Source organism: Oncorhynchus tshawytscha, linkage group LG12, assembly GCF_018296145.1.
Source record: "Oncorhynchus tshawytscha isolate Ot180627B linkage group LG12, Otsh_v2.0, whole genome shotgun sequence".
Classification (NCBI taxonomy): domain Eukaryota; kingdom Metazoa; phylum Chordata; class Actinopteri; order Salmoniformes; family Salmonidae; genus Oncorhynchus; species Oncorhynchus tshawytscha.
This window is the reverse complement of record NC_056440.1, coordinates 25,133,719-25,149,804: the sequence shown is the minus strand read 5'-3', so window position 1 is coordinate 25,149,804 and position 16,086 is coordinate 25,133,719. Positions and strand designations below refer to the sequence as shown.

General features: G+C 45.3%; 1 protein-coding gene across 2 annotated transcripts in view; it reads left to right on the top strand.

Moving 5' to 3' along the window:
- The window catches only part of LOC112262780 (synaptic vesicle glycoprotein 2C), an 89,174-nt gene that overhangs the window by 24,227 nt on the left and 48,861 nt on the right, over window positions 1-16,086 (top strand). For both annotated transcript variants that reach the window (XM_042331479.1, XM_024438536.2), the window contains exon 2: window positions 3,640-4,439. In XM_042331479.1, the coding sequence (XP_042187413.1) occupies window positions 3,833-4,439 (607 nt within the window). In that variant the 5' untranslated portion in view covers window positions 3,640-3,832. The remainder of the gene's footprint in view (window positions 1-3,639; window positions 4,440-16,086) is intronic.

Below are 16,086 nucleotides of genomic sequence, written 5' to 3'. Positions count from 1 at the left end.
CTCTCCCCTGTCTTTCTGTCTCTCCTCTTTCTGTCTCTCCCCTGTCTTTCTGTCTCTCCCCTGTCTTTCTGTCTCTCCCCCTGTCTTTCTGTCTCTCCCCTGTCTTTCTGTCTCTCCCCTGTCTTTCTGTCTCTCCCCCTGTCTTTCTTCTCCCCTGTCTTTCTCCCCTGTCTTTCTCTCTCCCCCTGTCTTTCTCTCTCCCCTTTCTCTCTCTCCCCTGTCTTTCTCTCTCTCCCCTGTCTTTCTGTCTCTCCCCTGTCTTTCTGCCCCCCTTCTTTCTGTCTCCCTGTCTTTCTCTCTCCCCCTGTCTTTCTCTCTCTCCCCCTGTCTTTCTCTCTCCCCTGTCTTTCTGTCTCTCCCTGTCTTTCTCTCTCTCCCCTGTCTTTCCCCCTGTCTTTCTGTCTCCCCCTGTCTTCTTTCTCCCCCTGTCTTTCTCTCTCCCCCTGTCTTTCTGTCTCTGTCTTCTCTCTCCCCTGTCTTTCTCTCTCCCCTGTCTTTCTCTCTCTGTCTTTCTCTCTCTCCCCCTGTCTTTCTCTCTCTCCCTGTCTTTCTGTCTCTCCCCTGTCTTTCTCTCCCCCTGTCTTTCTCTCTCTCCCCTGTCTTTCTCTTCTCCCCCTGTCTTTCTCTCTCCCCCTGTCTTTCTCTCTCCCCTGTCTTTCTCTCTCTCCCCTGTCTTTCTCTCTCTCCCCTGTCTTTCTCTCTCTCCCCTGTCTTTCTCTCTCTCTCTCCCCTGTCTTTCTGTCTCCCCCTGTCTTTCTGTCTCTCCCCCTGTCTTTCTGTCTCTCCCCTGTCTTTCTGTCTCTCCCCCCTGTCTTTCTCTCTCTCCCTGTCTTTCTCTCTCCCCCTGTCTTTCTCTCTCCCCCCTGTCTTTCTCTCTCCCTGTCTTTCTCCTCCCTGTCTTTCTCTCTCTCTTTCCTGTCTTTCTGTCTTCTCTCTTTCCCCCCCTGTCTTTCTGTCTCTCCCCTGTCTTTCTGTCTCCCCCTGTCTTTCTCTCCCCCTGTCTTCTTTCTCTCTCCCCCTGTCTTTCTCTCTCCCCCTGTCTTTCTCTCTCTCCCTGTCTTTCTCTCTCCCCTCCTGTCTCTCCCCCTGTCTTTCTGTCTCTCCCCTGTCTTTCTGTCTCCCCTGTCTTTCTGTCTCTGTCTTTCTGTCTCTCCCCTGTCTTTCTGTCTCTCCCCTGTCTTTCTTTCTGTCTTTCTCTCCCCTGTCTTTCTCTCTCCCCCTCTCCCTGTCTTTCTCTCTCCCCCTGTCTTTCTCTCTCCCCTGTCTTTCTCTCTCCCCCTGTCTTTCTCTCTCCCCTGTCTTTCTGTCTCTCCCCTGTCTTTCTCTCTCTCCCCCTGTCTTTCTCTCTCTCCCTGTCTTCCCTCTCCCCTGTCTTTCTTCTCTCTCCCTGTCTCTTTCTGTCTTTCTCCCCTGTCTTTCTCTCTTTCCCCCTGTCTTTCTCTCTCCCTGTCTTTCTGTCTCCCCTTTCTCTCTCTCCCCTGTCTTTCTCTCCCCTGTCTTTCTTTCTCTCTCCCCCTGTCTTTCTGTCTCCCCCTGTCTTTCTGTCTCTCCCCCTGTCTTTCTGTCTCTCCCCTGTCTTTCTCTCTCCCCCTGTCTTTCTCTCTCTCCCCCTGTCTTCTCTCTCTCCCCCTGTCTGTCTCTCTCTCCCCTGTCTTTCTGTCTCTCCCATGTCTTTCTGTCTCTCCCCTGTCTTTCTGTCTCTCCCCTGTCTTTCTGTCTCTCCCCCTGTCTTTCTGTCTCTCCTGTGTCTTTCTGTCTCCCCCCTGTCTTTCTGTCTCTCCCCTGTCTTTCCTCTCCCCTGTCTTTCTCTCTCCCCTGTCTTTCTCTCTCCCCTGTCTTTCTCTCTCCCTTGTCTTTCTCTCTCTCTCCCCCCTGTCTTTTCTCTCCCCCTCCTGTCTTTCTGCCCCCCTCTTTCTGTCTCCCTGTCTCTTTCTGTCTCTCCCCCTGTCTTTCTCTCTCTCCCCTGTCTTTCTCTCTCCCTGTCTTTCTGTCTCTCCCCTATCTTTCTCTCTCTCCCCTGTCTTTCTCTCTCCCCCTGTCTTTCTGTCTCTCCCCCCTGTCTTTCTGTCTCTCCCCCTGTCTTTCTGTCTCTCCCCCTGTCTTTCTGTCTATCCCCTCTTTCCTCTCTCCCTGTCTTTCTCTCTCTCCCCTGTCTTTCTCTCCCCTGTCTTTCTCTCTCTCCCCTGTCTTTCTCTCTCCCCCTGTCTTTCTGTCTCTCCCCTGTCTTTCTCTCTCTCCCCCTGTCTTTCTCTCTCCCCCTGTCTTTCTCCCCTGTCTCTCCCCCTGTCTTTCTCTCTCCCCCTGTCTTTCTGTCTCTCCCCTGTCTTTCTGTCTCTCCCCTGTCTTTCTGTCTCTCCCCCTGTCTTTCTGTCTCTCCCCTGTCTTTCTCTCTCTCCCCCTGTCTTTCTCTCTCCCCTTTCTGTCTTTCTCTCTCCCTGTCTTTCTCTCTCTCCCCCTGTCTTTTTCTCCCTCCTCCTGTCTTTCTGCCCCCCTCTTTCTCCCCTGTCTCTCTCTCCCCCTGTCTTTCTGTCTCCACTGTCTCTTTCTGTCTCTCCCCCTGTCTTTCTCTCTCTCCCCTGTCTTTCTCTCTCCCCTGTCTTTCTCTCTCCCCCTATCTTTCTCTCTCTCCCCTGTCTTTCTCTCTCCCCCCTGTCTTTCTGTCTCTCCCCCTGTCTTTCTCTCTCTCCCCCCCTGTCTTTCTCTCTCTCCCCTGTCTTTCTCTCTCCCCCTGTCTTTCTCTCTCTCCCCCTGTCTTTCTCTTTCTCCCTGTCTTTCTCTCTCCCCGTCTTTCTGTTTCCCCCTGTCTTTCTCTCTTGTCTCTCCCCCTGTCTTTCTCTCTCTCCCCCTGTCTTTCTGTCTCTCCCCCTGTCTTTCTCTCTCTCCCCTGTCTTTCTCTCTCCCTGTCTTTCTCTCTCCCCTATCTTTCTCTCTCTCCCCCTGTCTTTCTCTCTCCCCCTGTCTTTCTGTCTCTCCCCCTGTCTTTCTCTCTCTCCCCTGTCTTTCTCTCCCCCTGTCTTTCTCTCTCCCCCTGTCTTTCTCTCTCTCCCCCTTTCTTTCTCTCTCTCCCCCTGTCTCTTTTTCTCCCTCCTCCTGTCTTTCTGCCCCCCTCTCTTTGTCTCTCCCCTGTCTTTCTGTCTCCACTATCTCTTTCTGTCTCTCCCCCTTCTTTTTGTTTCTCCCCCTGTCTTTCTGTCTCCACTGTCTCTGTCTGTCTCTCCCCCTGTCTTTCTGTCTCCACTGTCTCTTTCTGTCTCTCCCCTGTCTTTCTGTCTCTCCCCTGTCTTTCTGTCTCCACTGTCTCTTACTGTCTCCACTGTCTCTTTCTGTCTCTCCCCTGTCTTTCTGTCTCCACTGTCTCTTTCTGTCTCCACTGTCTCTTTCTGTCTCTCCCCCTGTCTTTCTGTCTCTCCCCCTGTCTTTCTGTCTCTCCCCTGTCTTTCTGTCTCTCCCCCTGTCTTTCTGTCTCCACTGTCTCTTTCTGTCTCTCCTTCTGTCTTTCTGTCTCCACTGTCTCTTTCTCTCTCTCTCCCTGTCTTTCTGTCTCTCCCCCTCTCTTTCTCCTCGTCTTTTCATCTCCCCTCTCTGTTTCTCTCACCCCGTATTTCTTTCCCCCCTTCTCTTTGTCTATTTGTCCCACAGCCGGACCAATGAACACCACAGCCAGTGAGGGTATCTTCCTGTGTTGACTGCAGAGTCCAGGGTTTTCCCCTGTTGCATCTCCAGATCCACCACTCTGCTCTGCTCCCAAACCCCTCCACCAGCTTACATTCATCTCCCTCCTACCCTTCCTACCCCTCTGTACTTCCACCCCTGAACCTCCATCAGAGTAAAAATGGACGACAGCTACGATAACAGGACTTCCTTAGTGAAGGGGGCCAAGGACATTGCCAAGGAGGCCAAGCGGCACGCCATGAAAAAGGCCAACAAGGTCGTGGACAGCGCCACAGACGAGTACTCCCAGCGAAAATACAGCCGGTTTGAGGACGAGGTAGATGAGGGGGACGACCTTTACCATAATCCCCTGAGGCAGGACGGAGGCTACAATGACAATGACCAGGCCAGTGATGCCAGCGATGCCACAGAGGGCCATGATGACGAAGATGAGATTTACGAGGGGGAGTACCAGGGGATCCCAGCGGCTGGAGACAGGAAGGCCAGGGAGGGGCAGGTGGCTCTGGGGCAGCCCGTCACAGACAGCCTCAGAGAACGTAAGGAGCTGGAGAAGGAGAGGCAGGCGGACGAGGAAGAACTGGCCCAGCAGTATGAGCTGATCATCCAGGAGTGTGGCCATGGCAGGTTCCAGTGGCAGCTGTTCCTGGTGCTGGGCCTGGCCCTCATGTCGGATGGGGTGGAGGTGTTCGTGGTGGGGTTCGTTCTGCCCAGCGCCGAGACGGACATGTGTGCTCTGGGTGGCTCCAACTCCAGATCTGGATGGCTAGGTAAGGGGTTTGGCGTTTGGAGTGCGTGTGTGCATGTGTGTGTTCATTTGGGTGTAAAACATCAAATCAAACTTTACTGGCCACATACACATATTTAGCAGATGTCATTGCGGGTGTAGTGAAATGCATGAGTGCTATAGCTGGTTTGTGTAAGAAGAAGACAGGATTAAATTACTGTTGTCCACCTAGACTAGGCTCAAATCCCTGTCATTCGCGTGAAGAACAGAAGGAAATACAGGGGGTGGAGATTGGGGTACCTTGTGAGAATTTGTCGGCAAGTGGGTAACCTGCCTCTACCATCTGTTCTACTGGACAACGGGCAATCACTGGAGAATAAACTGGATGATCTCTGTTCGAGACTAACCTACCAACGGGACATAAAAAACTGTAATATCTTATGTTTCACAGACAACACGGATAATATACAGCAGGCTGTGTTTTGTGCATCAGCAGGACAGAACAGTTACATCTGGGAAGACGAGGGGTGGGTGTGTGTGTCTATTTGTCAATAACAGCTGGTGCGCAATGTCTAATATTAAAGAAGTCTCGAGGTATTGCTTGCCTGAAGTAGAGTACCTAATGATAAGATGTAGACTACACTATCTACCGAGAGAGTTTTCATCTAAATTTTTCGTAGCCGTCTATGTACAGTGCCTTGCGAAAGTATTCGGCCCCCTTGAACTTTGCGAACTTTTGCCACATTTCAGGCTTCAAACATAAAGATATAAAACTGTATTTTTTTGTGAAGAATCAACAACAAGTGGGACACAATCATGAAGTGGAATGACATTTATTGGATATTTCAAACTTTTTTAACAAATCAAAAACTGAAAAATTGGGCGTGCAAAATTATTCAGCCCCCTTAAGTTAATACTTTGTAGCGCCACCTTTTGCTGCGATTACAGCTGTAAGTCGCTTGGGGTATGTCTCTATCAGTTTTGCACATCGAGAGACTGATATTTTTTGCATCCTTGCAAAACAGCTCAAGCTCAGTGAGGTTGGATGGAGAGCATTTGTGAACAGCGGTTTTCAGTTCTTTCCACAGATTCTCGATTGGATTCAGGTCTGGACTTTGACTTGGCCATTCTAACACCTGGATATGTTTATTTTTGAACCATTCCATTGTAGATTTTGCTTTATGTTTTGGATCATTGTCTTGTTGGAAGACAAATCTCCGTCCCAGTCTCAGGTCTTTTGCAGACTCCATCAGGTTTTCTTCCAGAATGGTCCTGTATTTGGCTCCATCCATCTTCCCATCAATTTTAACCATCTTCCCTGTCCCTGCTGAAGAAAAGCAGGCCCAAACCATGATGCTGCCACCACCATGTTTGACAGTGGGGATGGTGTGTTTTCAGGGTGATGAGCTGTGTTGCTTTTACGCCAAACATAACGTTTTGCATTGTTGCCAAAAAGTTCAATTTTGGTTTCATCTGACCAGAGCACCTTCTTCAACATGTTTGGTGTGTCTCCCAGGTGGCTTATGGCAAACTTTAAACAACACTTTTTATGGATATCTTTAAGAAATGGCTTTCTTCTTGCACTCTTGCACATTCTTCCACTCTTCCATAAAGGCCAGATTTGTGCAATATACGACTGATTGTTGTCCTATGGACAGAGTCTCCCACCTCAGCTGTAGATCTCTGCAGTTCATCCAGAGTGATCATGGGCCTCTTGGCTGCATCTCTGATCAGTCTTCTCCTTGTATGAGCTGAAAGTTTAGAGGGACGGCCAGGTCTTGGTAGATTTGCAGTGGTCTGATACTCCTTCCATTTCAATATTATCGCTTGCACAGTGCTCCTTGGGATGTTTAAAGCTTGGGAAATCTTTTTGTATCCAAATCCGGCTTTAAACTTCTTCACAACAGTATCTCGGACCTGCCTGGTGTGTTCCTTGTTCTTCATGATGCTCTCTGCGCTTTTAACGGACCTCTGAGACTATCACAGTGCAGGTGCATTTATACAGAGACTTGATTACACACAGGTGGATTGTATTTATCATCATTAGTCATTTAGGTCAACATTGGATCATTCAGAGATCCTCACTGAACTTCTGGAGAGAGTTTGCTGCACTGAAAGTAAAGGGGCTGAATAATTTTGCACGCCCAATTTTTCAGTTTTTGATTTGTTAAAAAAGTTTAAAATATCCAATAAATGTCGTTCCACTTCATGATTGTGTCCCACTTGTTGTTGATTCTTCACAAAAAATACAGTTTTATATCTTTATGTTTGAAGCCTGAAATGTGGCAAAAGGTCGCAAAGTTCAAGGGGGCCGAATACTTTCGCAAGGCACTGTACCACCACAAACTGATGCTGGCACTAAAACTGCACTCAACAAGCTGTATAAGGTGATAAGAAAATGCTCATCCAGAAGCGGCACTCCTAGTGGCTGGGGACTTTAATGCAGGCAAACTTAAATCCGTTTTACCTCATTTCTACCACCATGCCAATTTTCAACCAGAGGAAACAAACTGTAGCCCACCTTTACTCCACACACAGAGACACATTTAAAGCTTTCCCTCGCCCTCCATTTGACAAATCTGACCATAATTATATCCTCCTGATTCATTCATGCTTACTAGCAAAAACTAAAGCAGGAAGTACCAGTGACTCGCTCAATACGGAAGTGGTCAGATGACGAGGATGCTACGTTACAGGACTGTTTTGCTAGCACAGACTGGAATATGTTCCGGGAATCATCCAATGGCATTGAGGAGTATACCACCTCAGTCACCAGCTTCGACAATAAGTGCCTCGACGACGTCGTCCCCACAGTGACCGTATGTACATATCCCAACCAGAAGCCATGGATCACAGGCAACATTCGCACCGAGCTAAAGGCTAGAGCTGTTGTTTCAAGGAGCGGAACACTAATCCAGACATTTATAAGAAATCCCACTATGCCCTCAGATGAACCAACAAACAGGCAATGCGTCAATACAGTACTAAGTTTGAATCCTACTACACCGGCTCTGACACTCGTCGGATGTGGCAGGGTTTGCAAACTATTACGGACTACAAAGGGAAACCCAGCCGCAAGCTGACCAGTGACGCAAGCCTACCAGATGAGCTAAATGCCTTTTATTCTCTCTTCGAGGCAAGCAACGCTGAAGCATGCATGAAAGCAACAGCTGTTCTGGACGACTGTGTGGTCACGCTCTCCGTAAAACATGTCAACATTCACAAGGCCGCGGGGCCAGATGGATTACCAGGACGTGTACTCAGAGCATGCACGGACCAACTGGCAAGTGTCTTCACTGACATTTTCAACCTCTCCCTGACTAGGTCTGTAATACCTACGTTTCAAGCAGACCACCATTGTCCCTGTGCCCAAGAAAGCGAAGGTAACCTGCCTAAATCCTAAACTCAAAGCACATGAAGTGCTTTGAAAGGCTGGTCATGGCTCACATCAACAACATTATCCCGGAAACCCTAGACACACTCCAATTCGCATACCGCCCAACAGATCCCCAGATGACATAATCTCAATCGCACTCCCACTGCCCTTTCCCACCTGGACAAAAGGAATCCCTATGTGAGAATGCTATCCATTGACTACAGCTCAGCATTCAACACCATAGTGCCCTCAAAGCTCATCACTAAGCTAAGGACCCTGGGACTAAACACCTCCCTCTGCAACTGGATCCTGGACTTCATGACGGGCCGACCCCATGTGGTAAGAGTAGGCAACAACACATCTGCCATGCTGATCCTCAACCCCGGGGCCTCTCAGGGTGCATGCTTAGGTCCCTCCTGTACTTCCGGTTCACCCACGACTGCATGGCCAAGCAGGAATCCAACACCATCATTACATTTGATGACGGGGCTAGGAGTGTTGGATCCGTGTTGGATCAGACTAAAGGTGCGTCATCACACGTCATCAGAGTGCACCGCTGAACATTGTATGCTGGAAAACACTCGGTTGGTTATTTTTGATTAAAACAAACCGCAATTCATTAAATACAAATACCAAACTTGTTTTTGTGTGGATTCTGCGAAGCGGTTAGATTTTAAGAGCGAGGAAACACCGCTAACCATACAATGGTTACAAGTGGCTGTAGTACAAAAACACCGGTCGTCGTCGTGGGAAAGGCGCATTGTTAAAAACTTTTTGTTAACAACTGGCTGCAGTAAAGAGCCAACCTGGATACTAAGGATATCCTGAGGAAAATCGACGACTATCAACAGCTTTACACTATGGAGGAACAACATCGTCCATCATGGAAAGATCTGGCTACCTCACAAAAGAACCAGACAAAAAACGAAAGACAGATTCATCTATTTACTTACCGTTGAAGTAGAGTGCTCTGGCTGGAATCCATGCATCACTGGACAAGTTGTGTGAGGAGGTAGCAGGGCTGAGGGGGAGTTTGGGGTTTAGCCAGAGGGAAATTCTCACGCTCCAAGGAGAAAACAAGACACTCACGGCCAAGGTAAAAATCCATGATTCCAACATGGATTGTCTACTCAGGGAAAACAGGGTGATGAGGGAGTCGCTACTAGACATACAAAGTCATAGCATGCGTGAAAGTCTAATATTTTCTGGGATTCCTGAGGACGCACCCAATAACCCAATAATCCAGAGGGCATGATCAGAGAATTCATGCAATCCGCCTTGAAACTTCCTCTAGAGACTGTAAACAAGGTGGCTTTCCACCGAGTGCAACAAGACCAAGGGTCCCCGACCGATCATTGCAAAATTTGAACACTACCAACAAAAGGAGCTGATTAATAGCACGGGAAGGGAGCTTAAAGGGACCATATTCGGTCTCAATTACCAATTTCCACAGGGAGATCAACAGACTTTGCAAGAGGCTGTATCCTGTACAGAGGCAACAGAGGGAGAGGAGTAAGCGTGTCTTTCTCAATGTGGACAAACTCTTTATAGATGGACAGCTATTCTGAGACAGCTCCATAACACCATGGCTGTACTAAATTCTACAGGGGCTTCAGGTTAGAAAAAAAACACATATGGACTCATACATACACATACACTGTTGGTCTCGCTCTCTTCTCTCACTCTCTCCCCTCTCTCTCTATAGTCAAGAACTGTTCTATAATTTAATGTTTCTTGTTTATCTATCTTTTCTATGTCTTTATCTACATGTTTATATATGTTTACAATAAGCAAGGGGAAGATATCAGAATAGGGACATTGGGGAATAATTACATATTGTACGGGATACATTTGTGCTGTAGTGAAGCCATCTCTATTTTTTTTTAAATATGTTATTTCACCTTTATTTAACCAGGTGGGTTAGTTGAGAACAAGTTCTCATTTGCAACTGGGACCTGGCCAAGATAAAGCATAGCAATTCGACACATACAACAACACAGAGTTACACACAGAATAAACAAAACATAGTCAATAATACAGTAGAACAAAAGAAAACAAAAAGTATATATACATTGAGTGCAAATGAGGTAAGATAAGGGAGTTAAGGCAATAAATAGGCCATGGTGGTGAAGTAAATACAATATAACAATTAAAAACTGGAATGGTAGATGTGCAGAAGATGAATGTGCAAGTAGAGATACTGGGGTGCAAAGGAGCAAGATAAATAAATAAATACTGTATGGGGATGAGGTAGGTAGATAGATGGGCTGTTTACAGATGGGCTATGTACAGGTGCAGTGATCTGTGAGCTGCTCTGACAGCTGGTGCTTAAAGCTAGTGAGGGAGATATAAGTCTCCAGCTTCAGAGATTTTTGCAATTCATTCCAGTCATTGGCTGCAGAGAACTCGAAGGAAAGACGACCAAAGGAGGAATTGGCTTTGGGGGTGACCAGAGAGATATACCTGCTGGAGCGCGTGCTACGAGTGGGTGCTGCTATGGTGACCAGTGAGCTGAGATAAGGCGGGGATTTATCTAGCAGAGACTTGTAGATAACCTGTGGCCAGTGGGTTTGGCGACGAGTATGAAGCAAGGGCCAACCAACGAGAGCGTACAGGTCGCAATGGTGGGTAGTGTATGGGGCTTTGGTGACAAAACGGATGGCACTGTGATAGACTGCATCCAGTTTGTTGAGTAGAGTGTTGGAGGCTGTAGTAATGCAAGGTCTCTGTCATGATCATGTGAAACGTCAATTACTATGGAAATTCTGGGATATGTTTTTCAATGATTTTAAAGGTAATTATGATGCAACTATGATTGGTGATACGATATGGATGACAATTATCATGAATATTAAGGCTACACACTACATGTTACACACAGACACTCAACCATACAAATTGGCGGGGTTATTATTTATTTGGACATCACACATTATAGTCTTACTCTTATACAGACATCGTACACACTCTCACTAAATCACATCCAATATCATACACATCAACCTACTCAGATTTACGACACACATAATATCTTGTCTCAATGTTCTAATATCTGTGGCATTGGCTCACAGGCAAAACAGGCAAGAGAATAAAACAAATATAGCTAGAACCTATTTCTTGAATTCTACATATCAGACATTTAAAAGCTCTACTTTTGACTGTCATAATACCTCTGATGGCAATAACTTTACAAGCCCTAATTGTGGTCAATTTAGACTGAGAATAGTATCTAGTTATGGTAAGTTGGAATAAAAGGTTAAAAACAAAGGTTAAAAAAGTTTTAATAGGAGAAAGAATTCGATCGGTTCATCTAATTGGCCTTCACATAACTCTTATAGAATTTCCACGTGGACATAAACAGAGTTTACTGGAGGAAAACCTATTTTTAACTAAGACAAAATGATTTATAACTGAATTGTTCCAGTATAATATAGGTTCAGCAAATCCCTTTATTGTTTGGTATACCTTTAAATGTACATTCTGTCACGTTCTGACCTTAGTTCCTTTGTTTTGTCTTTGTTTTAGTATGATCAAGGCGTGAGAGTTGGGGTGGGCAGTCTATGTTCTTTTTTCTATAATTTGGGATTTCTGTGTTTGGCCTGGTATGGTTCTCAATCAGAGGCAGCTGTCATTCGTTGTCTCTGATTGAGAATCATACTTAGGTAGCCTGGTTGTCTCTGATTGAGAACCATACTTAGGTAGCCTGGTTGTCTCTGATTGAGAACCATACTTAGGTAGCCTGGTTTCACCTTTGAGTTGTGGGTGATTATTTTCTGTTCTGTGTACTCACCATACAGGACTGTTCCGTTTCGTTTGTTGTCGCTTTATTGTTTTCTGTTGAGTGTTCATTGATTCTATTAAATCAATATGGACACTTACCACGCTGCACATTGGTCCTCCTCTTCTTCCATCACAGACGAGCGTTACACATTCAGCGGTCATTCAATATTCATGTAACAAGTGCGCTGAGAGTCCGGAAGCAAGTACAGGGAGTGAGTGTTTTAATAAATAAGCAAAACAATAAACACAAAACACAAACAACACACCGACATGAAACAGAGTCAATAACACCTGAGGAAAGAACCAAGGGGAGTGACAGATATAGGGGAGATAATTCAAGGAGGTAATGGAGTCCAGGTGAGTGTCATGAGGCGCTGGTGTGCTTGACGATGGTGACAGGTGTGCGGGATAATCAGCAGCCTGATGACCTAGAGGCCGGAGGGAGCATACGTGACAGTACCCCCTCCCCGATGCGTGGCTCCAGCCGCAGGACGCCGACAAAGGGGACGAACACGGGGATCAGGAGCGGACCGGACAGGAAGGTCTGATTTCACTATTATGGAAACAAGACCCAGATGGCAAATATAAAGATCCAGTCTATCTAAAAAACTGGAGGCCCCTTACAATTCAATGTTGTGATGCAAAAATACTAGCGAAATGCATAGCACTCAGAATTAAAAAGGTTTTACCAGGTATTGTTCATCCTGATCAGACAGGTTTTTTACATGGACGATACATTGGAGATAATATACGACAACTACTAGAAATAGAAGCCAGGCCTGGTATTTATAGCAGATTTTGAAAAGCCATTTGATAAAGTAAGACTGGATTTTATTTATAAATGCCTGGATTTTTTTCAATTTCGGTGATTCTCTTATAAAATGGGTAAACGTAATGTATATCAACCCCGGGTGTAAAATAGTAAATAACGGCTACTTCTCAGAGAGTTTTGAATTGTCAAGAGGAGTTAAATAAGGGTGTCTGATGTCACCATATCTATTCGTTATGGCCATCGTAATGCTATCTATTAAAATCAGATCCAATAACAACATTAGCAGCCTCCAACTGCTCTTAAATACAAGTAAAACTAAATGCATGCTCTTCAACCAATCGTTGCCTGCACCTGCCCGCCCGTCCAGCATCACTACTCTGGACGGTTCTGACTTAGAATATGTGGACAACTACAAATACCCAGGTGTCTGGTTAGACTGTAAACTCTCCTTCCACACTCACATCAAACATTTACAATTCAAAGTTAAATCTAGAATTGGCTTCCTATTTCGCAACAAAGCCTCCTTCACTCATGCTGCCAAACATACCCTCGCAAAACTGACCATCCTACCGATCCTCGACTTCGGAGATGTCATTTACAAAATAGCCTCCAATACCCTACTCAATAAATTGGATGCAGTCTATCACAGTGCAATTCGTTTTGTCACCAAAGCCCCATACACTACCCACCACTACGACCTGTACGCTCTCGTTGGCTGGCCCTCACTTCATACTCATCGCCAAACCCACTGGCTCCAGGTCATCTACAAGACCCTGCAAGGTAAATTCCCCCCTTATCTCAGCTCGCTGGTCACCATAGCAGCACTGGTCACCCCCAAAAACAAATCTTCCTTTGGCCGCCTCTCCTTCCAGTTCTCTGCTGCCAATGACTGAAATGAACTACAAAAATCTCTGAAACTGGAAACACATCTCCCTCACTAGCTTTAAGCACCAGCTGTCAGAGCAGCTCACAGATTACTGCACCATCAATAATTTATCCCAAACAACTACCTCTTCCCCCACTGTATTTATTTATTTTGCTCCTTTGCACCCCATTATTTCTATCTCTACCTTGCACATTCTTCCACTGCAAATCTACCATTCCAGTGTTTTACTTGCTATATTGTATTTACTTCACCAACATGGCCTTTCTTTTGCCTTTACCTCCCTTATCTCACCTCATTTGCTCACATCGTATATAGACTTATTTTTCTACTGTATTATTGACTGTATGTTTGTTTTACTCCATGTGTAACTCTGTGTTGTTGTATGTGTCTAACTGCTTTGCTTTATCTTGGCCAGGTTGTAAATGAGAACTTGTTCTCAACTTGCCTGCCTGGGTAATAAAGGTGAAATAAATCAAATAAAATCAATTAGAGGATTAGAAATCAAAGGCTTAAAAACAAAGGTGTCCATATATGCCGATGACTCAAGTTTTGTAACAAGTCCGCAAGCTAGATCCCTGTAATGTCTCATTGAAGATCTAGATGACTTTTCTGGACTCTCTGGACTAAAACCTCATTTTATTAAGTGTACAATATAACGTTTTGGATCTTTAAAAAATACAGCTTCTACATTGCCCTGCAGTTTACCTATAAAATGGGCTGGTGGTGAAGTAGACATAGTTGGTATTCATATCACAAAATATATAAATAAGCTCTCCACAATGAATTTCAATAGAAAACGTGTAAAAGTAGACAAGGTCCTGCAACCATGGAGAGGTCTATTTATGGAAAAATTGCCCTGATTAACTCCATAGTCATATGTCAGTTTATTCACTTACTTATGGTGCTCCTGATGATTTTTTTTCCAAATCATATGATCCAAAAATATTTTGATTTATCTGGGACACTAAACCAGACAAAATAAAGCGACTGTACCACACTGATTGCAAAATAGTTGGGAAGAGATTTTTGATGTACCGATTCCATGGTACAGGGTGTATGAGTTGATATATAAAACAATGCACGACAATATAAAACAATGCAACAATGCACTTGCTTTTCAGCTAAAATTATTATATAAAATTATTGCCACCAACAAAATGTTGAATATATGGGGCATAAAATCATCGAAGCTCTGCAGATTTTGTTGTGAGGATACAGAATCATTAGACCATTTATTTTGGTACTATTTTGTCATTTTCAGCCATTCCTAAACCTGTTTCTGGTCTCAGCTTCAGGAATGGCTGAAAATGCATAACATTGATCAAAAACTGACTGTAGAAATAGTAATGTTAGAGGATCTGGAGAGACCGGGTCAGTCAATTACTAATATACTAATACTCTTAGTAAAAGTATTTATCAAATTTACACAGACTCTCATTCAAATACACACATACATGGACACACACACATGTAAATAGTGCCAGACATGCTCTCAAACATATACAGTTGTCCTTGCTGTTATGATTGTAATTGTCCTTGATGTCTTTAGGTTGTTTTTGCATTGTTGTTTTCTGTTTTCCTTTGTCGTTTTCTTTTTCCTCTTTAGTTACATTTTCTTGGTTGTTGGTGCATTGGGGTGGGGAATTAAATTAATTTAATTACATTTTTAAATGTATTTATTTATTTATTCATGGAAGGGGGAATGGGGGAGGGGTCTCGGATGGTTGAGGGGCAGCTATTGGGGAACTGTGGGGGGATCTTGGAGGGTTCGGGTCCCTGTTTTTGGCCTTGTGGTAGATCTGTCGACATGCCCTTGAGCAGGGCATTGACCCTGGATACTTCTGTGTGTCGAGTCTGTTGGATGACTGATGTGGTGTAGTTGTTGAGCGGCTTCACTGCAAGTACATTGTATGTTTTGGATTAATAAAAAATAATCGTTTGCTGACGGCACAACAGTGGAAGGCCTGATCACCGACAACGATGAGACAGCCTATAGGGTGGAGGTCAGAGACCTGGCAGTGTGGTGCCAGGACAACCTCTCCCTCAACGTGAGCAAGACAAAGGAGCTGATCGTGGACTACAGGAAAAGGAGGGCCGAACACTCCCCCATTCACATCGATGGGGCTGTAGGGGAGCACTTGAGAGTTTCAAGATCCTTGGTGTCCACATCACCAACAAACTATCATTGTCCAAACACACCAAGCCAGTCATGAAGAGGGACGACAACACCTTTTCCCCCCCAGGAGACTGAAAAGACTTGGCATGGGTCCCCAGATCCTCAAAAAGTTCTACAGCTGCACCACTGAGAGCATCCTGACCGGTTGCATCACCGCCTGGTATGGCAACTGCTCGGCATATGAACGCAAGGTGCTACAGAGGGTAGTGCGTACAGGCCAAGCTCCCCCTTTGTTTTTACACTGCTGCTACTCGCTGTTTATTGTCTACGCATAGTCACTTTACCCCTACCTACAGTGCCTTGCGAAAGTATTCGGCCCCCTTGAACTTTGCAACCTTTTGCCACATTTCAGGCTTCAAACATAAAGATATAAAACTGTATTTGTTTGTGAAGAATCAACAACAAGTGGGACACAATCATGAAGTGGAACTACATTTATTGGATATTTCAAACTTTTTTAACAAATCAAAAACTGAAAAATTGGGCGTGCAAAATTATTCAGCCCCTTTCAGTGCAGCAAACTCTCTCCAGAAGTTCAGTGAGGATCTCTGAATGATCCAATGTTGACCTAAATGACTAATGATGATAAATACAATCCACCTGTGTGTAATCAAGTCTCCGTATAAATGCACCTGCACTGTGATAGTCTCAGAGGTCCGTTAAAAGCGCAGAGAGCATCATGAAGAACAAGGAACACACC